The sequence below is a fragment of the Callorhinchus milii genome, unplaced genomic scaffold (genome assembly GCF_018977255.1).
Source record: "Callorhinchus milii isolate IMCB2004 unplaced genomic scaffold, IMCB_Cmil_1.0 Scaffold8, whole genome shotgun sequence".
Classification (NCBI taxonomy): Eukaryota; Metazoa; Chordata; class Chondrichthyes; order Chimaeriformes; family Callorhinchidae; genus Callorhinchus; species Callorhinchus milii.
The window spans coordinates 15,123,988-15,143,086 of NW_024704749.1; the positions used below are offsets into that span (position 1 = coordinate 15,123,988).

Here is a 19,099-nt window from a genome sequence, read left to right on the forward strand (position 1 = left end):
GCGCGGAAAACACCTGCTACCTCATCATCCTGGTGCAGCGAGCAACACTATCAGGCTTTGGAGTTCGATAGAAAAATCCTTGCTAGAACGAAACCCTTTCCAAACTGCTATCACAGCGGCGGAAACAGCCCTGCACTGAGTTCTTTGGATCCCGAGTCGCTATGGATTCATTTCGTTACTGACCGTCAACTGGGATGGGGAATTCCTCCTCTGAACGAGAGGCGGTGGGTTTTACTGATACATGGCTTCTTATATCTGCCCCGTACTGTCCCACAAACCTGGAGCCGGCTGTGGAGGCTATACACGTGAAACGGACAGTGATCAGCAGACGTCATGAAATGGATTTCCCATTATCCCCCCACCCCCCCCCCCCCGCCAAACCCCACTCCCGACACCCGCAAATCGCAAACTCTTACCAACGTTAAGCTTCGCATGTGCTCATACTTCTGGTATTTTTTTTTGTTAAATGCTCTTTGTCTGTAATATTCCGCTTCGGGCAATTGGAACCCTTGACGTATTTTTTTTGTGTGTGTTCGATTTCTGTACAAATCTCACGCTAGGTACCAGCTAGCGCTTGCATCTGTGGAAAGTAAAAGAATTCTAACCTTATCAGAATGGCAGTAATTTAATTTCACAATGAATAAACCCCCCGACCCTCCCACCCCCCCCACCCCCCCACCACCGCTCCCACCCACACTCCCCCCACCCTCCCCTCCCCACCCTCCCACCCCCACTAAAATGGCCTTTCAGGTACTTTAAGGCCTCTTCTCGCTTAAAGTGGGAGACTACAAATTTGTTCTGTCTGAAGAGATAAGAAACATGCTTGGAACAAATATGTCGCAGTCTGAGTCGAACGTCTTTGTTTTTCCTTCTTCTTCTTCTTCTTCTTCTTCTTCTGTTGTTTTCCCTCCATATATATATATGTATATATTTATTTTTTTGGGACGTTTCCGCAAATCGAGGGGACCCGTGGGCATCGTCCTTGTCGTCCGGTTGCGTTTTTATAAATCCCCGTTTACATCGTCGGAAAAGAGTGAAGGGGGAAAAAAAACAAAACAAACAACAGAAAAAAAAAATATATATACCCCCCCGAGGATGACATCAACAACAACAACAACACCCTCCTCAGCACAGTTTGGCAGTCAGTGGGTCGGCCTGCTTTAGAATTTCCCGTTTGTACATGTCCAACGAGTGGTTGACCCGCATGACTTCGCTGCTGTTGAGCTTGAGCCGGTGTTTGAGCATACAGGAGAAGAGGTCCAGCTGAGGTTTGCCGGGCGCCACCGGGGGGGCCAGTCGGTTTATCCGCTCCCTGATGTCCAGGAGCAGCAGCATGACCGAGGACGAGGAGTAGACCTGCGTGCCCTGAGTGTACGACTGGTTGACCTGCTGGACCGCGCTGCGGAGCAGGTCGGTGTTGAAACGCAAGCTGTAACCGTACACCTGCACGTCGGAGATCTTTATGTAGATCTGCCGCTTGGCTGGATCCGACAGGTCCACGGGGCCCTGCGCCGTGTCGTTGCGGAGGGCCGTGGGCAGCTTTCCGCGGCTCCGCAGGTAAATGTGCACGGTCTCGAAGACCGTCTTCCACCGGTTGCCCAAGACCAGCGTCCAGTTGTAGCACTGCGCGTTCTGCAGTCTCGTCTTTTCCCAGTCGGGGTAGCCGTGCTCCGCGATCGGCATGTTCCAGCCCTCGGAGTGGCTCCCGCTGAAGGGGTTGATGTAAACAAAAAACACGGGGTCCACGCTGCTGTTCCTGATCTGGCAGATCTTCATGGACAGGCCCACGATCATGTGGATGAAGTCCACCCTGTTCTTGTTGCTCTTGAGGGTCAGCGACATCCTCTTCCGCCACCGCGGGTCGAAAAAGGTGTCCAGCCGGATCTCGTTGCTTATGAACATAGTCTGGATGGACAAGCGGGAGTCCTTTTTCTGGAGCAGGTACTTCAGCTCCAAGTCCTGGAAGTCCAGCTCCGTCTCGAAGCTCACGAACTGTTCGCTGCGCTCAGAGTCCACGTTCTGAGGCTGGCAGCGGCCCCGGTATAGCTTGAAGCCCCGGTTGCAGGAGCCGCACAGGGAGATGTTGGCCAGGCTGCACATGGCACAGCTGTTGTTGGCACCGATGGAGCACGGGATGGGCCTCTGGCACACTTTGGCCACCGTGTGGCACACGCAGCTTCTCTGGCTCTCCAGGAAGGTGCCCCAGTAGCCGTTCTCGCTGCAGTACAGGAGCGATTGCACACGGTTCAACCACTGATGCACTGTCCTGTGAAGCAAACAGACAAACGAACAAACAATAAAACGGTGCCTGTAAATACAGTCGGACAAGTAATTGCCTCCCCTACGCCCCCTTCTTTCCCTCCCAGATTGAAATAAAATATAATTTGCGGCACCTTATTTTTTCTTAGAAAAAAAGGCATTTCGCCCACAAAATACCCAGTCAATCCACTTTACAGTATATTTTGCCGTATCTCTCAGTATGTACAGTACCATCCCAGCACCTTGAGACGTGAAATACGCTATACAAATGGAATACTGTATCGTGTTTTGTGAAGCGCTTTGATCATCTCGACCGCATGTCGAGACACTTTACCAAATGCAAGAATTGGTAGGATTATTATTATTATTATTATTAAAGACAAATGACCTTTTTAACAAGTGACTGTTTTCCGAGCCTTTTTGGTTGTGAAAACAAATTAACGGGTTGGGGGAAAAAAAACCACGGGATATCTACAAATAACCTGCAATTTCTTGATTTTAGAGTCAGGGAACGCAGCAAGTCTGCACATATTATTTCCAGCATCACTAAGTGAGTGTCAGGCTGGCTCAGTTGGTAGCACTCTCGCCTCTGAGTCAGAAGGTTCAAATACCCAAATTAGAGACTTTTGAACTCTTTTGGGGCTGCTGAATTTACATTACATTACATTAAACCAAGGAAACTGCTCCCGCAAGTCTCGTCTGACTGCTCAGGTGGACGTTAAATATCCCACAGCCCTGTTCGAAAATGAAAGGAAGTTTCTCCCAGCGTCCTGGCAGACAAGCCACTGGAATAAATCGCTCATTCCCTTCACGACTGTCGTGGGATATTGCTGTGCTCAAATTGGTTGCCGCACCCACCTACAAAATGCACGTCCGCTGCGCTTAATGCATAATAGATCCCGTAAAGCGCTTTGATGCGAAAGGTGCTGTATCAAACGTAAGGATTATTGCTATGATTATTAAGGAATCACACTGTAATTGTTCTTTTTCTCTTCCCCCGCCCAGAGAAAAACGCACTGTGCCATTTGAATCGGAATTTTTTGATGCCGGAGATGTGACAGGTTCTCGGGGGAAGTCGCCGAGTCATCGAGGGAGCTGGGCTGACATGAATCGAGAGCCCAGTCATTAATCGCAGACATTTCAGCTTTAATTGTGCGGTCGTATTCCAGCTCCCTCTACGCTGCTGGGCTGAATTGCTGCATCTGAAGCAGCTGAATGAAGTAGTGAAGCCTAACGGGACGAGATGCCGTCACTTGGCTTTGTTCGGTTTAAACGTCGCGAGCGCAGTTTGCGTGACACTCGGGTCACAGAAAACAAATTCAGTTTTACTACATCATTCCTCCCGTGGTCGTCGGGTGACTCGCACCGAAGAGCTCAGCCTCCCCCCAGGGCCCTCTGTAAAAAGTGCCCGTTACTTGTTGCGTTGCCTCAGCTGGTCAGGGCCAAGAGACAATAAACAATACCGATCCTGGCATTTTTCAACCCCGGAAAAGCAATCCGCCCATTGACTAACAACCGGGCTCCTACTTACTGCTCGGTAAACAGAGGCGGGCGGAGCAAGGAAACCTGCCCAACATTTCGCCCTGCCCGGGCTGGACGATATGACGAAGCAGGAGGGTCGCGATCTTAATAATAATTATAACAACAACAACAACAATCTTACCTTTCTCGAGGCATCTGGTGATTTGGGTTGTGGCGACAGCGAATACTGAGGCTGAAGAGCTTGCGGGCAGTGCGTTGGATTTTGGCTCTCAGCCCCTCCATCGAGCTCTGGAGCATTTTGTAACGCGCCTGGAGATCCCAGTCGTTGCCCCAGAGCTGGTGCACGCTCCCCACGGTCAGGAAATGAGTGCTCGGTAACCGCTTCATGAAGGACTTGAACTCGTCTGTGAGGAAAAGGAGACGCTCACTGCTGTGCGCAATTGGCTGCCGCGTTTCGCCCACAAAAGTACACACAGTCAATTCACTTTGCAGTCTATCGTGTGAAGGGCTTTGAGACGTCTCGAAGACGTGATCGGCGCTGTATCAAATGCGAGGATTATTATTGTTATTATTATTATGTTCTAAAGAGCATTTACTTTGCATCGAAATGCATCAGTGATGTGTTTTTCTGTTCAGCGATGGTGCTTGGGAGGGAGGGATGGAGTGAGGGAGGGAGGGAGTGAGAGCGATCGTTCCATCATCCTTATTTCTGCTCTCCATTCCAAGCCCACACAACAGCCCAAGTTCTGCTGAACTCCGTCCTCTCCTGCCAGCGATCGGCAGTGGCCAGCGAGTGATCGCAAGCTCGTGCCTGGAATCCCCCGACCTTCTTTTCTGCGACCACTTGCAAGCCAGGTCAGACTGGAGGCTGTGCTCCACTGACCTGCTGAACACTGGCAGACGCTCACCTGAATTTTCGAAGTCCTTGTAAGCCGTATTCCAGAAATCCGAAAGTCCGGCCAGTGCGTTCTCCATGAGCTGGATGTCGGTGATGGGCAGTTGCATTGCGGGAAGTCCTCTGAACACTGGCAAGCGCACTGACTGTTCTGACATATGTATTCGCCCTCCCCGTGACACATAATGTAACTCAGGGCCGACTGCACGAACTTCTCCCTCAGGTACTCGGGAAGGACTGTCTGCAAGCCTGCCGGGGAGTAAGGAAAAGCCAGAGGTCATTCGATTGGTTTTCTCTCGGTCGGGGTGGATACAGCCTGAACGGTTGAAGAATCTCCCAGATTTGGTTCCCTCCCCCACCAAGGAAACCGCTCCTGTTAATCTCGCGAACATTGGGCTGATCTGTCGGAGGCTTCCAACTGCGACATATATTCACATTTACATCGAAGCCGGTCCCAAAGCACTTAAAAGGGTGCTTTTACAGGTTTAATTGTTCTACCTGACAATTTTAAGACTAAAATCCAATATTTAGGTCCCGGGCGACGGTTACACGAGTGTACATTTTACTGGCATGGTTTATGGCATCATTTGGATTCGTTGATATATTTCTGCTCGGGAAACACTGGAAGATTTCCATCGTTTTTCTCTTGTATAAAGAATGGCGCTGTGTCTCAGCAACGCACTTACATTATTCTCCTTTCAGTTCCTCCATCCTAAGAACATAAGGACAAGGCGCTATACCAAATGCAAGGATTATTATTATTATTATTATATTATTAAGAATTTGCTAGCCGAAAGATGACCAAGGTCCATCCAGTTCGACTTGCACAATCCTGGCAGTCGCATGACAGGTCATGTCCCAAACTGTATATTGAGTATCTTTTTCTCTATCCATCCCATCCTCCCGCTCCCTACCCCAACCTTCATCGCATCCTCTTTCTCTCCCCCTGTCCCAACCTGCATAATGTTGCCGTTTTCCAATTGAATGTCCCATCAATATTACCCGTAACATCTTCCGCAGAATAACAGCTCAGACGTTTTAAAAAAAAACATAAAAGAGGCATAAACTTCAGAGGGCTTTTAACCTGAACAGTCTGGAAAATGGGAATTAGATCTCGGAAAATTCTCAGACTCGATCACCGTTTTGAAAGAAAGTCTTTTGAAAACGGTTTTCCAAAATTCCGCAAACTTAAAATTTGAAGGCAAATGTGCCTTAAGGTTAAGTCCACGAGAAATTTCAATACCTCCGCACTCCCCGATGAGGCAAACCGCCTGATGCACCCTTCGAAGCAACCGCAGTTTGATCATTTCTCTCCCAGTAATTAAATTGTGATCATAAATCCTGCCCTTATCATCGTGCATCAACCAGGCTGTGGCCACAGGCCAGCATCACTGACATTTACTGCTGGCAGTAAAGCATTGAGTCAAAACAGGATAAAGCTGTCCCCACGAACTCCGAGCAGTAAATTACGTTTTGATGAAGCTGTCACAGGCGATAAATTCAAGGGTTGGCATCGCATCCAAAGGGGGTTGAAGTCAAAGTTACGGGAAAACTTTTCCCGCGTGTTGCGGTGATTTCGAACAGAACTCCTCCAACGTGCTGTGAAAGCTGGCAGTGCATCATGTCACCTTAGCGGGAACGCCAGTCCGACACAGTCGACCACAAGAGCTGAGATCCTGGGATGTGATCAGTCAACCACGTGGCTGATATACGCCCAGGTCTTGGAAGGAGTTACCACGCGGATTATGATTAACTATAATTGTAATAATAAATGATATATCCTTCGTAACAAATCCCACTGAAAATTGTTGCCTATCCTCCTTTTGTGAGAAACCTTTCTTGCCTTGTCTCACTCCCCAATTAAGTGTAGGGCAAAGCGTATTTGCCGGGTACTTTGCCAGGAGTCAATGCACTCAAAGGGCACGCTTAAGACCTTGCCACCTGTCAGCCGCCACAGCGCGAGCTGGAACCAAAATCGGACGATGCTTTTTAAAGTTATTTAAGTGTCAGCTCCGCAACTGATTCCTGGGTAACGTTTTAAACAAACACCGCTTCGTAATTCGGAGATTGGCGATTGGATGGCTTTGAAGAGACTTTGGGGGGGAGTGGAGAGCGAGCATTGGGCAATTCTGCGAAGGGTAATTCACATCTTCCTTTGAAACCAACTTCTCCTCTGTAACCTTATTTGGGAGGAGCATGGGGGGGGGTGGGGGTGGTTGGGAATCAGTGAGAAAAGTGGGTTCGAGCGCAATTGGTATTTAAAAGAGCAATTATGAGTAACCGCTGATATAAAAATCCTTGCATTTCATACGGCGTGTTTCACAACGGGAGGAGGTGAGCCCACAACCTTCTGACTCAGAGGTGAGAGTGGAAGCAACTGAGTCAGGTTGACTACTATGCAGCGTGAAGGAACATTTTGACTGCAGGAACCCGCAGCACTGTTCTGGCAGAGTCACCCCATGGCTGGCTTCTGCCCTCAGCGCTGGTCTTTCACAGGCTTTTAAAATCTGACGCGATGCTTGCCAAAGGGGGGCTTGCTGGCTGGCTGGCTGGCGAGCAGACAAGCAGCAGGTCAGGGACTTTCAAGATGCATTAATGGCTTCGATAATCAGGAACTCCAGCCAGCAGCGGAATCACAAAGCGTTCGGAGATACCGCGTGCTGTGCGTTTCCAAATCGGCTTCATTTATGCATTTATGCATTTATTTATTTATTCGTTCTTCTGTTTCGCCCACAAAGTACACAGTCAATTCACTTCACTGTGTATTCTGTGAAGCCCTTTGAGACGTCTCGACGACGTGATAAGGCACTGTATCAAATGTCAGGATTATTATTATTTCAAATACAAGAATGATTATTATTATTATTATTATTATTCATTCAGCAGCAAAGCTTCACGAACAGGAGCAAGAATAAACACCAGCCCTCGCAACGTGAAAGCCAGTTTGCCACCGGCTCCGCATTCCTTTGTCGCTGTTTTTTTTTTTTGGGCGACGTTCGCCTCTGCCTCCACTGACGTCACTTCGAAAGACACGAAGAGAGAAGCAAGCGGCAGTCGGGGAATCTGGCTCGAGGGAGATCGAGAGGCAGATGGGTTTGGTTGAGATGATGTGTTTTGCCTACGTACAAAACTCAACAGCTGCAGTTCCGGAAGTAACTCGGACGTCAAAAAGTGAGAGATCTGTGCCTCTTGTAAAAATACTTCCATGCTTTACGCCGAGTCAATCAAGGGTTCGAATAACAGAGGCAGCGCCCGCCAGGGATGGTCTGGCCTGAAAACACCCACCCCCCCGCCCCGCCCCAATCCGGATAAAATTGGTCATTCGCTTCATAGCTGTTTCTGGGATGTGGATCTGCACAAATTGGCTGCTGCAAATTTCCGACAAAGGCTCAAGACTACCGGAGATAATGTCCTTCGGATAATATGTTACAACCACCGTCATTTCACTTCAGTGCTGTTTTATGGGGGATTTGATGTGTGCAAATTGCCTGGCTTGTTCACCTACAAAAGCAATCAGATCATTTTACAGTAATTACCTGTGATGGGATTTTTCTGATTCTCGATGCAATATCAAATTGCAAGGATTAATAGCAATACAGAATCGGGGAGGAGAGCAGTTATTTTTGCATTGACATGGGAGCAATTCGATTTTGCTAAAAAAAAAACCCTCTGGGACACAACCAAAGAGAATATTAACAATGCTTCCTTACACTCTCGACAAGACAGTGGCAAACAACGTCATATGAGGCCCTGCAACTGATCTGAAATTAAAAATCCGCCCGATTAAAACATATTTGTCGCGTTTCTGTCGCCACACGTTTTTCTTACAAAGCAGCGAGTGCCGAGGCTTGGCTGAACATCAGAGCAGCAAGTCATTAACCTGGGGGGGCCTCCAGCATCAGCTGCCTGCTTGTTAATTCCGCTTCGCAACACTGAGTGATTCAGTGACTCCTACGAAGCCACGTGCGATGGCAATGCCATCGGTGTTCGCTGTTTAAAACGAGAGAGGTCCACATACACATGCCGTATCCACATAGACATTTCCCTGCCTTTGGAAGGGAATGTAGACTCTCTTCCCACTCCACCCTCCCCCCTCCCACCACTTCCGCACTCTACCCCCACTGGGACTCGCCCTGCTTGACCGAATTATGGAACGCATGAGGAGCGGGTTAGCGAGAGCTTAAGATTTCAGGGTCCCCGGAGTGAGTGAGTGCCCGGGGTACTCGTCTGGAGTCTGACATTCCGCGGCCAAGTGCGTCACTGGAGCCAGGCCCCGATGAAACATCCTGTGGCAGACGGTGTGGCGTGCGCTTTGCGTCAGAAACGACAGCCAGCCACTTGTCGCAACTCTTGTGGCCCAGCGCCTGTGGTATTCCATCAACTGGCCCCTTCTCCACTGATCAGCGTTCGACCCTGAGCCGGTTAGTTCTAAGCCCTCCGAAAGATTATCCTACGCGGAGGGTGCTATGTAAATAAAAGCCGCCGTCTTCAAATGTAGCACCAGATCTCACTGCTAAATTGTTAGGCTTTCATACCAATATGTCAGCAACTCAAGAACCACCCCCCCTGTGAAAGGTGCTCCATAAATGTAGTGTTGTTGTTGTTGTTATGGAAGCCCTTGTGCACACACTGAGCTCGGAGCTGTCCGGGTTGAGTTCAAAGCCGGGGCTTCCAGCGCTGAAGGTCAGCTGTCCTGACTTGCGAGGAAGCCGAGTGTGTTGCCTTGACCCACCCACCGGTGCTCAAAAGTCTTCGCTATTTCGCAGAGGAGGGAAGGGGAAGGGGAAGGGAGGGGGTTAGGGTTTAAGCAGTGTGTTCATTATTGCACACTGTGAAATTAGGTTCTGCAGTTTGTCAGTGACAGACTCACATGAACGCACCATGGGCAGAATTGCTAAATAATGGGCTGATTAATCTCCACAAGCTGCAGTGCCAGTTACTAGAAGGAGAACCTCTCGCTTGAAAGAGACTACTGATTATGAACTGTCCCCTCTAACACTGGGGATCAAGCTCATTCCCTCCTCTCCCTCCTGCTCTGTTTCTGGGATCAGAACAAACCTCAATGCGCACAACAACGTACAACGTGTGTTCGATGGCCAATGATCGCAAGAATATGACTTCTGTAGATCTGAACTCAACCCACTCATCACCCTAGCAGCTTGACGAGAGGAGGGACGACAACTAACATCCGTACAAACTTCCTATTTTCTTCTCAAATGTCACCCCCACCAGCTCGCCCCATCCCACTACATTTTGACAACGAGTTCCTGCTCAGTCTCAGCCGCCGAGAAGTAGAAAAAGACCTGCGTGGGGAGGTGAAAAACAACATTTTTAGCACTTTCAACCCCTCTACTACTTTTCCACCTGGTAAGGAGGATAACTGATGGGGCAAACGGAGGCTCTTGCAGAAGTAGCAGAATCTATGATGTACCAGTACCTGCCTCCACGTCTTTGATCTATTTAAACATTTAATACTACAATGATGGGCTCAACCCTCTCTCCCACCTCGTTTGGCTCCCACCACTCCGTCTTTGTGAGACGACGAGATGTTCTCCAATGTTATGCGGCACTAAACTGGCAATTGTGGCTACAACACGTGCTTGCTCTGTGTGGGGTATAGTGTGTGTGTGTGGGGTGGGGGGGCTGGGGTGGAGAGGTAGGGGAAAGGGCGGTGGAAGAGGAGAAAATTTTGATTTTACGACACTGATTGTTCTGGGGTTGAAACTGCCCGTTATTTTGCTGGTGGTTCACATGTGAAGACGATGACGTCGGCATGGGATGGAAACACAAGCGAGCAGTGCAACCCGGTGTCATTCACACCAGGGCATCAACCTCCTTTGGCCGCGATCATCATTTCAGCTCGGATCTCACTCGGGGCACGTTAGCTCGGACGTGCGGAAAAGAAACGAAGAGGGGCAGGGGATGGCTTAACGGCCAGCCTTACACTGGGAAGCAAACAAAATACCGCCTCGTGACAAGGATACAGTCGTCGCCCCTTCAAAAGAGGAGTCTGCGTGACCACCCGGTGGTGTTGGTTTTGTACTCCATGAAAGAAAAAGTGCCTGGAGTTTCCTCGGTTTGCACCACTACAGCACGGCGATACGCAGTCAATGTAACACAGCGTGGCGCAGAAAGTGACTGAACCACAGTCCATCATTTTAATTGAAATATCCATCAGGAGCAGAGAGCCTCTTAGCTAATTGAATGCAGGCGCTGTGATACCGATTCTTGTTTTGCCATTTCGTCCCCAACATTAACAAATGAGTCGCTGACCTTTCCAAGCAATCCCTCATCCATTTTGCAGTGGCAGCACAATTACCAGGGCAGAACGGAATTTGAGAGAGTTCAAACGATAATCACGGGCGTCTATTTTCGGCCCCGGGTTGGAGATGACGTCGTGGGATGCGGGGCCCCTATTTTACGCTCGGTGCTAATTAAGAAAACGTACCTGGTTTCGTTCGCTGCGAGTTTCCAGCTCCAGCTGCAGAAGGAAGCCGATTAAATATTTAACAGGATTACGAAACTGACGACCCCAAACCCTGCTCTGCTTTCAATAACACTGATGAAAGTGAGGAGGAAATGGAGATGGGGCAACCATCGTGCACCAGTCTGAAGCTCGGTCACCTTGCGACCTTTATAATTGAGTTCTCGAGCAAAGCTGTTGAGGGAAAATGGTCGAGCCGACTGTTTATTGATCAGCCTCTCTCATATCAGTCCGGCAGAGACTTGATTAAGATATAATTGTGATTGATCGGGTTTGTTCCTTAAAAGAGCTGAAGGACTTTCGGAGCTTTCAAATCACGGCACTTTTCTCCCTTTCCGCATTGAAGCGAACAGCACCACAGAAATTTAGTACACAGAAGAAGGAAGGCCGTTTGTCCCATTGGGTCGGTGCTGCTCCCTCAAGAGCAATCCTTTCAAGTCCCATTTCCCCGCACCTCTGGAACTGACTCTTTTTTTTTAAAAAAAGGTATTTGTCTAGTTTCCTCTTGAAGGTTAATGTGGATCCTGCCTCAAACACTGTGCCAGAAAAAAATCTCACCTAATCTCCCCAATTGCTGGTTTACCAACTAACTACTTAAGTTGATACCCCCTAGTTATTGATTCACCGACCAGTGGAAAGAATTTGTCCCTATTGACTCTATCAAACCTCTCATAATCTATAAAACACCCACCTCTGGCACCTCCGTCGTTGGATACGTCCTCATACCCTCCCTTGCCTCCTTCAAAGCCCGTCTCAAGACCTTCCTCTTTGACCGTGCCTTCGGTCACCATCCCGCTCCCACCCCCTTGCCCTCCACCCTTCTTGATTTCAAACCCCCATCTCAAGTGCGAACCCTTGACTGTCCAGTGCCTTGGGACATCCTCCCAACGTGAAAGGCTCAAAATTTCCTGTTGTTGTCGAATGAGGTAAGTATCCCTCCAGGGAGAGAGAGAGAGAGAGAGAGAGAGGCACACATTCCATTCCAGACACAGGGAAACTCCCTTGTGTGGGACTCTCAGCACGGTTCGATAACAAAATAAGACAGTCAATTCACTTTACAGTACATTCTGTGAAGCGCTTTGAGAGGTCTCGAAGACGTGTTAAGCGGCTGCATCGAAGGCAAGGATTGTTATCATTGTACTGAAGCACAGTGACGGGTTTCTGCGAGTGTCATAACACCCAACCGAACAACAGAAAGAAGTGAATGCAGTCTATCACCGACAACACCCATCTCCTGACGGGCGTGACTGCCCGGTAAACGCTTACCTTGTAAATGCAACCTGCTCTCGGGGCTCTGCAGCAGAACTGAACTCACGGAGTCAAGATTCTCGTAGCTGCTGCATCCCAGAGGTCCAGTCCGAGTTTCCGTCACCTGCAAAAGCAGAGAGAGAGAAAAACAATTAGCGTGAGAGAAGGAAAGAAAAAACACGCGCACACACACACACGCTATTAAACATCCCCATTAATTTATCAACGTCTCTTGCCACCGAACGATTCCTACACGGCAGCGGAAATAGAACGGAAAAGATTATTATTATTATTAATCCTCGGGAGGAAGCGAGCAAAGTTCCTTCGTCCTCTGACGGCAGTGGCCATCCGGTCAGGAAAATCCGAGCGGACGCGCTCTGTCTCTGCGACACGCAGGCGGAGCAGATTAATCGCAGACACGTCCGTTGAACAGAGTGCGCTGTTCTGCGCCGTAACAGCTCTTGAGGTAAGCAGCGCAAACAGGGACACAGGGTATAAGCATAAAGGGCTTTCCCCCCAACGTCCCCTTTTTATCGTTAACTAACGACCAGCAAAGGTTCCGTCCGTCCAAACCTTCATTTCCCCCCAACCCTCCCCCTCCCCACCCGGTTTATTTGATTGATTTATTCTTCTTACACCCCAGAGCCACAGATGACGGCAATGAAAACCGAGACAAGCTCGAGAAACTGGAACTAGGTCACAGGAAAGTAATTACGGGAACTCATGCACGGCTAAGATAATGTGCTTTTAATTTTCTATCAATTCCAACGCGGGCTCCAGCGAGCTTCCAGTCGGAAAGCCAGTTAAAATCGCCACGCCACATTCTTAACCATTTGTTCCACTTCTGGACTGAACGGAAAAGATCAATTATAGATTTTCTTTTAAAACCGGAGCTCGGAGCACAAAGGCACAGGCGCTACCTTTTTATATTGATCCAATTAACACTCCGTAAAATTGCCAGCACCTCCCCCTCATTACCCCACTCCCTCTGGGAGCTGTACAATGACTCCAGTAAAAGGGGAGAGAGAGAAAAAAAAAGGGAAGTGGGGGGGGGGGGGAGTTGGGTGAGCATCATAATGAGAATATTTTATATGCTTCTTTAATTAATGAAGTGGCTATAAATATGTGTTATCGCGGAAGCTTCTGTGGATTCGGAGTGTCATAACAAGGGATACAAATGCAGCAAATTGTAAATGAGTCTGGGAGTTAAATGGATAGTGTGATTTCTAATTTTTACAGAACAGCATAAAATCGCAGCATTTCTCCCGAGGGCGTCTCTGTGCTTTGCTGCACTCGCTCAGCCTTGTGCGCGCCTCGGGTCTGACTTCCCTGCTGCAGTGTCAACGCGGCCGGCGCGACACACGACTAAAGCCGGTGTTTGGAAACGCAGATCGACCCTTCACTGTGCTGCGGTTTTGGGACTTGTAAGCAGTGAGGAGTCTGAGCTATAAGCCCGCGGGATCGAATCCCCACCGTCCCTCAATAACAACGGGACTTTGGGGCTCCAGTCTTGGAAACCGCTGCAATACAGATGATGTGAAAACAAGGTCCTGTTTTGTCTGTTCTGGGAGATGTTGAAGATCTCGTGGTGCTACTCATCAAGAGAGCTGGTTAAACAGGCAGTCGGGACCTCAGTTTAACAGGCCTCTCCCGAAGGACAGCATCTTCCGACAATGCAGTTCAACTCCCACGTTTTGTCTTTGAGTTCACAGTCCTGGCACTGGAGCGAGGAGAACACCTTTCCCTTTTCTGAACAGTAACCATGAGATCTTTAATGTCCTCCTGGTTCAGCGGGTAGCAATCTTGCCTCGGAGTCAGGGTTTGATCCTCACATCAGCATCGTGTGGGTCCACAGTCCCCACAGTACGTCACTTACATGTCTCAGCCAAAGGACGGGATCTCAGACATCGGAGAGCTCCCCCAGCACGACACAATGACAACAAATCTACACTTGTATAGCGCCTTAATAATAATAATAATAGTCTTTGCATTTGATATAGCGCTTTTCACGTCGGGAGGACATCCCAAGGAGCTGGAACTGGACTGTCATTGGGAAACAGGAGCCAGAAGAGGGCATATCAGTACATCAAACCTGCTTCATTAATTACTGTCAGATCTTTTAATCCCAAATCCCTGCCCTTTCACCATATCCCAGGGTAAGGCTGCGTCATAAGAGTCCTTTTCTGCCCTGGACACAGGAAGGAGTATGAGAAGCTGAGTCTAAGATCCGGCAAAATACCGCCAATAATGAGTAGAAGCCCACAACAACGGATGCATTGAGTACAAAGGGATCTGTTTGAAGGAGAGATGCACTTGAACCTCGCGAAGCTGTGACATCAGCCGGGATCACTTTACCAAAAAGAAAAATCCCTTTTTAATATCTCGGGATTATGGCTGAGCGACATTGCTCAGGCAAAGCCCCTATGAACTCCGCGGACTGAGGCAAGGCTGCTCTCAATCACCCGCAGTCCTCTCCACTTGTTTATTCCGTTTGACACATTTGCAGCTCTACACAGGTTAATCAATTACCCGTCTCCCGTCAGCGCAATTAACACATCGTCCCTCAATTTGATTTGCAGCTTTCCCCATTATATTTATTTCCCCATTGGTGGGGCTCTGGATTTGTTGACTGTGAGATTTTATTTTGTACCGTAATCTGTGTTTTTTCTTTATTACCCGCTCTGTTAAATTGTTCTCCCCGGTTGTAATTAAATTGCCAAGCAGTACCAATCACCTTGTCAACAAACCACAATGTGTTGGGAGGAGATTTACTGCTGAGAAAACGGTGAAATAATGAACCAAAGGGTCAACTCTTCCCTCAAGTGCGTGTGTGTCATTATTTGGGAGCCTGAGATGGGTCGGTCTTTCATCAAAATATATCTTTTCTTCCCCCCACTCCTCAGCCCCAAAAGGAAACTAGTCCAAATGGTTGGTTCGTGTGCAAAGCTGGACGTAAAGCTCGAATTTCCACTGAGTCTTAACCCAAAGACCCTTTCTGCCTCAAAATGTAAGAGTGTGCAGAATTCTGAAAACGTTGTAAATCCAGTCGTTTTTAAGAACCAGAAAATAAAAACACACCTTCCAATTAAGCGCGAATTTGAGTATTTTCACAATCCGTGATTTCTCTGTTAAGGAATCTGAAGGGGAATAGTTTCCAGTTCCCGGGGATCTGAGACTTTATCGTACATGAAGGGTGTTGTACAGATGCAGGTTGTTTTAAGTAAGAAAGTGGATTGGGTCAGAGATAATCTCTCCAAGTGAGTTTTGAGAAACTTCAGGACTAAAAAAATCCATTCTGAACTGGTCGTGTTGTTGCCCCCAACACCGAGAGAGACATTCGTTGTATTTGGGATCAGCCACTTTGTGTTCAAGCAGCCGGTGTGATGAATTGGACTGCACGCGTAATGCAAATTCCTTGTAACGCAAAGAAAAAAATTCCTCCTTTAGGAGTGCCTACTGTCAGTGTAGTGTTACAGTTGCCCTCTCTCTTTCTTTCTCGCTCTCTCTCTCTTTCACTCCTTCAGTCCTTCTCCTTCGAACCATACAAATCGTCTATGATAGGGTGGGGAGCAATGGCGTTTTAGAAAATGGGACCAGCGAGTCAGATCATCATAATCTGTTACAGTCTGTTGCTTCACCCGGCCACACACTGATTAAGCTGCCGTGCATTCCCAGCACTTTCCAATTTGATTTATTTTGTTCGAAACCTCGCCCGTGCACACTGCAACCACCATCACAAACTGGGGTGTAAATGGACACGTTATTCAGCTCACACAACAAGGTTCAATTACCAAACACATTTCCAGTCGGTTCCAGGGAGAGCCTTTCTCCGGTCCAGTGATGGGAGGACACGGGTTTAGAGTCGCAAAGGGCAATTCGGTTGAGATTTGCAACGGGCAAATTTCAGGACCAGACACCAGGAAGATTTTCTTAACCCAGAGGGTAATTAACGACAGGAATGGGTTGGGTTGCGAGGAAAAGAGTGATGGAGGCCGGGACACTGGGACTCACTTAAGAAGCAGTTTGATGCTGTGATGTGAAGACTGTTGGGTGGGCCAAAGAGTCTTCATGATGTGACTTAACTAGTTATCAAGTGATCTGACAAACCCTGGACAAGGCTTACTGTGGCTACAAAAACAGATCTGTCTGTCAGGTACCACAGAGGCTGGCTGTGAGCAGGATCGCTTCAGTTGTGATGGTTTCTGGTACATGCCCTCTAACATTCTTCTGTGCTGACAGTGTTACTATTTTATGTTTAATAAACTGTCTGCCCCACTCGCCATCAATCTCCCCGGACAGGATGTTTTCTCACTGCCGCGTACAGACCAGTAAACACGAGTCTGCATGGCCCTGACCTGAAGACTGTCCCAGAAATATATTGGTGACTGGAAGCGAAAGAAAATTCAAACCATTAATCACCATTGCGTCAGGTTCAAACCAATTCCAACAGGCCCCGGAGTTCACCCCTGTGCCGCGCATTGCTGAGCGCTGTATTGTCAGAGACGCTGTCTGATGGGAGCAAAGTCAAAGCCAGAGAGTCTGTCTCTGTGTTTCACGGTGGACGATAAAGATTCCATGACACCATCCGAAAAAGAGAAGGGAGTTTTCTCCTGGTGTCTTGGTCAACAAATCCCTCACCAGAGATAAATAGTAATAATCCTTGCACTTGATATAGCACCTTATCACGTCTTCAAGACATCTCAAGGCGTGTCACAGAATATACTTTAAAGTGCACACAATTGCACACAGCAGTGTCCCACAGACGGTCAGGGATAAGTGACCAATTATTTTGAAGGAATTATTACCCACCAGAAAAGCGATCTGCCAATTGACTAACAACCAGGTTCCTACTTACTGTTAGGTAAACAGAGAGGCGTGTGTGCGGAGTAAGGAAATTTGCCCAAAGTTTCGCCCTGCTGGATCGAATCCAGGTCTCTCGCTTGCGAGGCGAGTGCTCTAACCACTGAGCTGCAGGACTCCACTCACTTTTTTTGTGGCTGCTTCATGGAATCCGTTATGTGCAAAGTGGTAGCTGCGTTTGTCACTAAACTTGATCGTGGGCCCTGGGATTACACAAAGCCCGTGCACACACACACACATACACACACATACACACACAGCACATGCACGCACACACACAAAGCACATGCGCGAACACACACACACACACACACAAAGCAGATATGCACTCACTCATACAAAGTACCTGTACACACACACACACACACACAAAGTTCACACGCGCACACACACACATACACGCACACACAAGCACACTCTCAGGTCTAATGACAAGATTGCTACTGTAGTCTCACTGCCTGTGACTGCGCTGATGATAATTCCCCTGCTTCACGCTGATGGGATTCAGGAATCCCTCCGAGCCAATTCCTTCGAGAATGTCATCTCTTGTCAGCGCTCGCTGCTTAAACCCAAAAGAACAACACGAAAGATGTAAAATTTTACCATAATTTGTTTTGCCGTTTGATTTACGGGTTGTGCTGATGGCAAGATTCCATCTTGAAATGCAATAGCCACAACGGAAGAGAGAAAGAGAGAGAGAGAGAGAGAGAAAAGAAAGATATTTCCAAATATCCCGTCACATCCAAAATGTCAGAAAGTATTAGTTTTACTAATTGCACTGCGCTGGAGAAGATCGGGTGGTCTGGGCGTTCGCGCCACATTACGTCCACTTTCTTGCATTTGAGAGTCTAAGACTAAACGCTGTTTCAAAGCAATTTTATTTTTTATTATTATTATTTTTATTATATGTCATTGTATTTGACAGATTGCATATAGCCATGCTTTACGTATAGTCCCACCCACCCAGCCTTCCTCCACGACGTCCTCATCGACCAGTGCAGGTCGTTGTGATGTACAGGTCCGGGTCAGCACCTCAGCTCTTCCATTTGCAATAATAATAATAATAACAATAATAATAATAATAATCCTTGCATTTGTCACAGCGCCTTATCACCCTGGAGCCATTTTAGTCCCACTTTCAATCTTGTGGGGTGGAAGCTTGTAAAATCGCCGGTCGAATGAGACACGGAGGACGGGGTACCTTGATGGCTCCGGTGGAGATCTGTATTTCGTGAAGTCTCCGCATAGTTCCATCGCGGTCGATGAAGTACGAGGAGGCCAGTTGGTGGAGCGCTTCCACACTCTGGGTGATGTTGCCGGTCCTCCTGTCCAACTTGCTTTTGTCCATGTACATGGTAAGTGCTTCTTCACCTGGAAGGGCCGAGAAAAAAAGACCAACACCGACACGTCATCCCTCCGGTAAAGCGTTCCCGGTTGCGTGGGCGGCGATAACGGGGAGTTGTTGGGTACCGTGTTGTGTGTGTGCGCGTGTGTGTGTGCGCGCGTGTGTGTGTGCGTGTGCGTGCATTTGATCAGGTTTTACGTCTGCCTGATGATTTAGGCAATAGTAATCACACTGTAATAATGACAACAATACTCGCGTTTGATATGGCGCCTTTTCCATCACGTCTTCGAGACGTCTCAAGGCGCTTCACAGAACGTACTGCGAAGTGAATGGACTTGTGTATTTTGCGGGCGACAGGAGCACGCGTTTGAATCATTGCTTTGCATCCCCATTAGCGTACGTCCCCTCTCACCCCCCCCCCTCCCTTTCTTTCCGCCCAGACTAATGAGCTCAGAGTCCCTTGAACCCACGACCTTCTGACTCTAACAGAGAGCGTTCCTGAGGAAGCCAGGCTGCCCGCAAAGCG

General features: G+C 48.3%; 1 protein-coding gene across 1 annotated transcript in view; it reads right to left on the bottom strand.

The window, feature by feature from the left end:
- Positions 1–770: 770 nt before the first annotated feature.
- Positions 771–19,099, bottom strand: part of brinp1 (bone morphogenetic protein/retinoic acid inducible neural-specific 1) — a 42,598-nt gene continuing 24,269 nt past the window's right edge. Inside the window, 6 exon segments of the mRNA XM_042337537.1 lie at positions 771–2,266; positions 3,923–4,145; positions 4,650–4,733; positions 4,736–4,885; positions 12,387–12,492; positions 18,430–18,599. Coding sequence (XP_042193471.1) covers positions 1,126–2,266; positions 3,923–4,145; positions 4,650–4,733; positions 4,736–4,885; positions 12,387–12,492; positions 18,430–18,599 — 1,874 coding nt within the window. The 3' untranslated portion in view covers positions 771–1,125.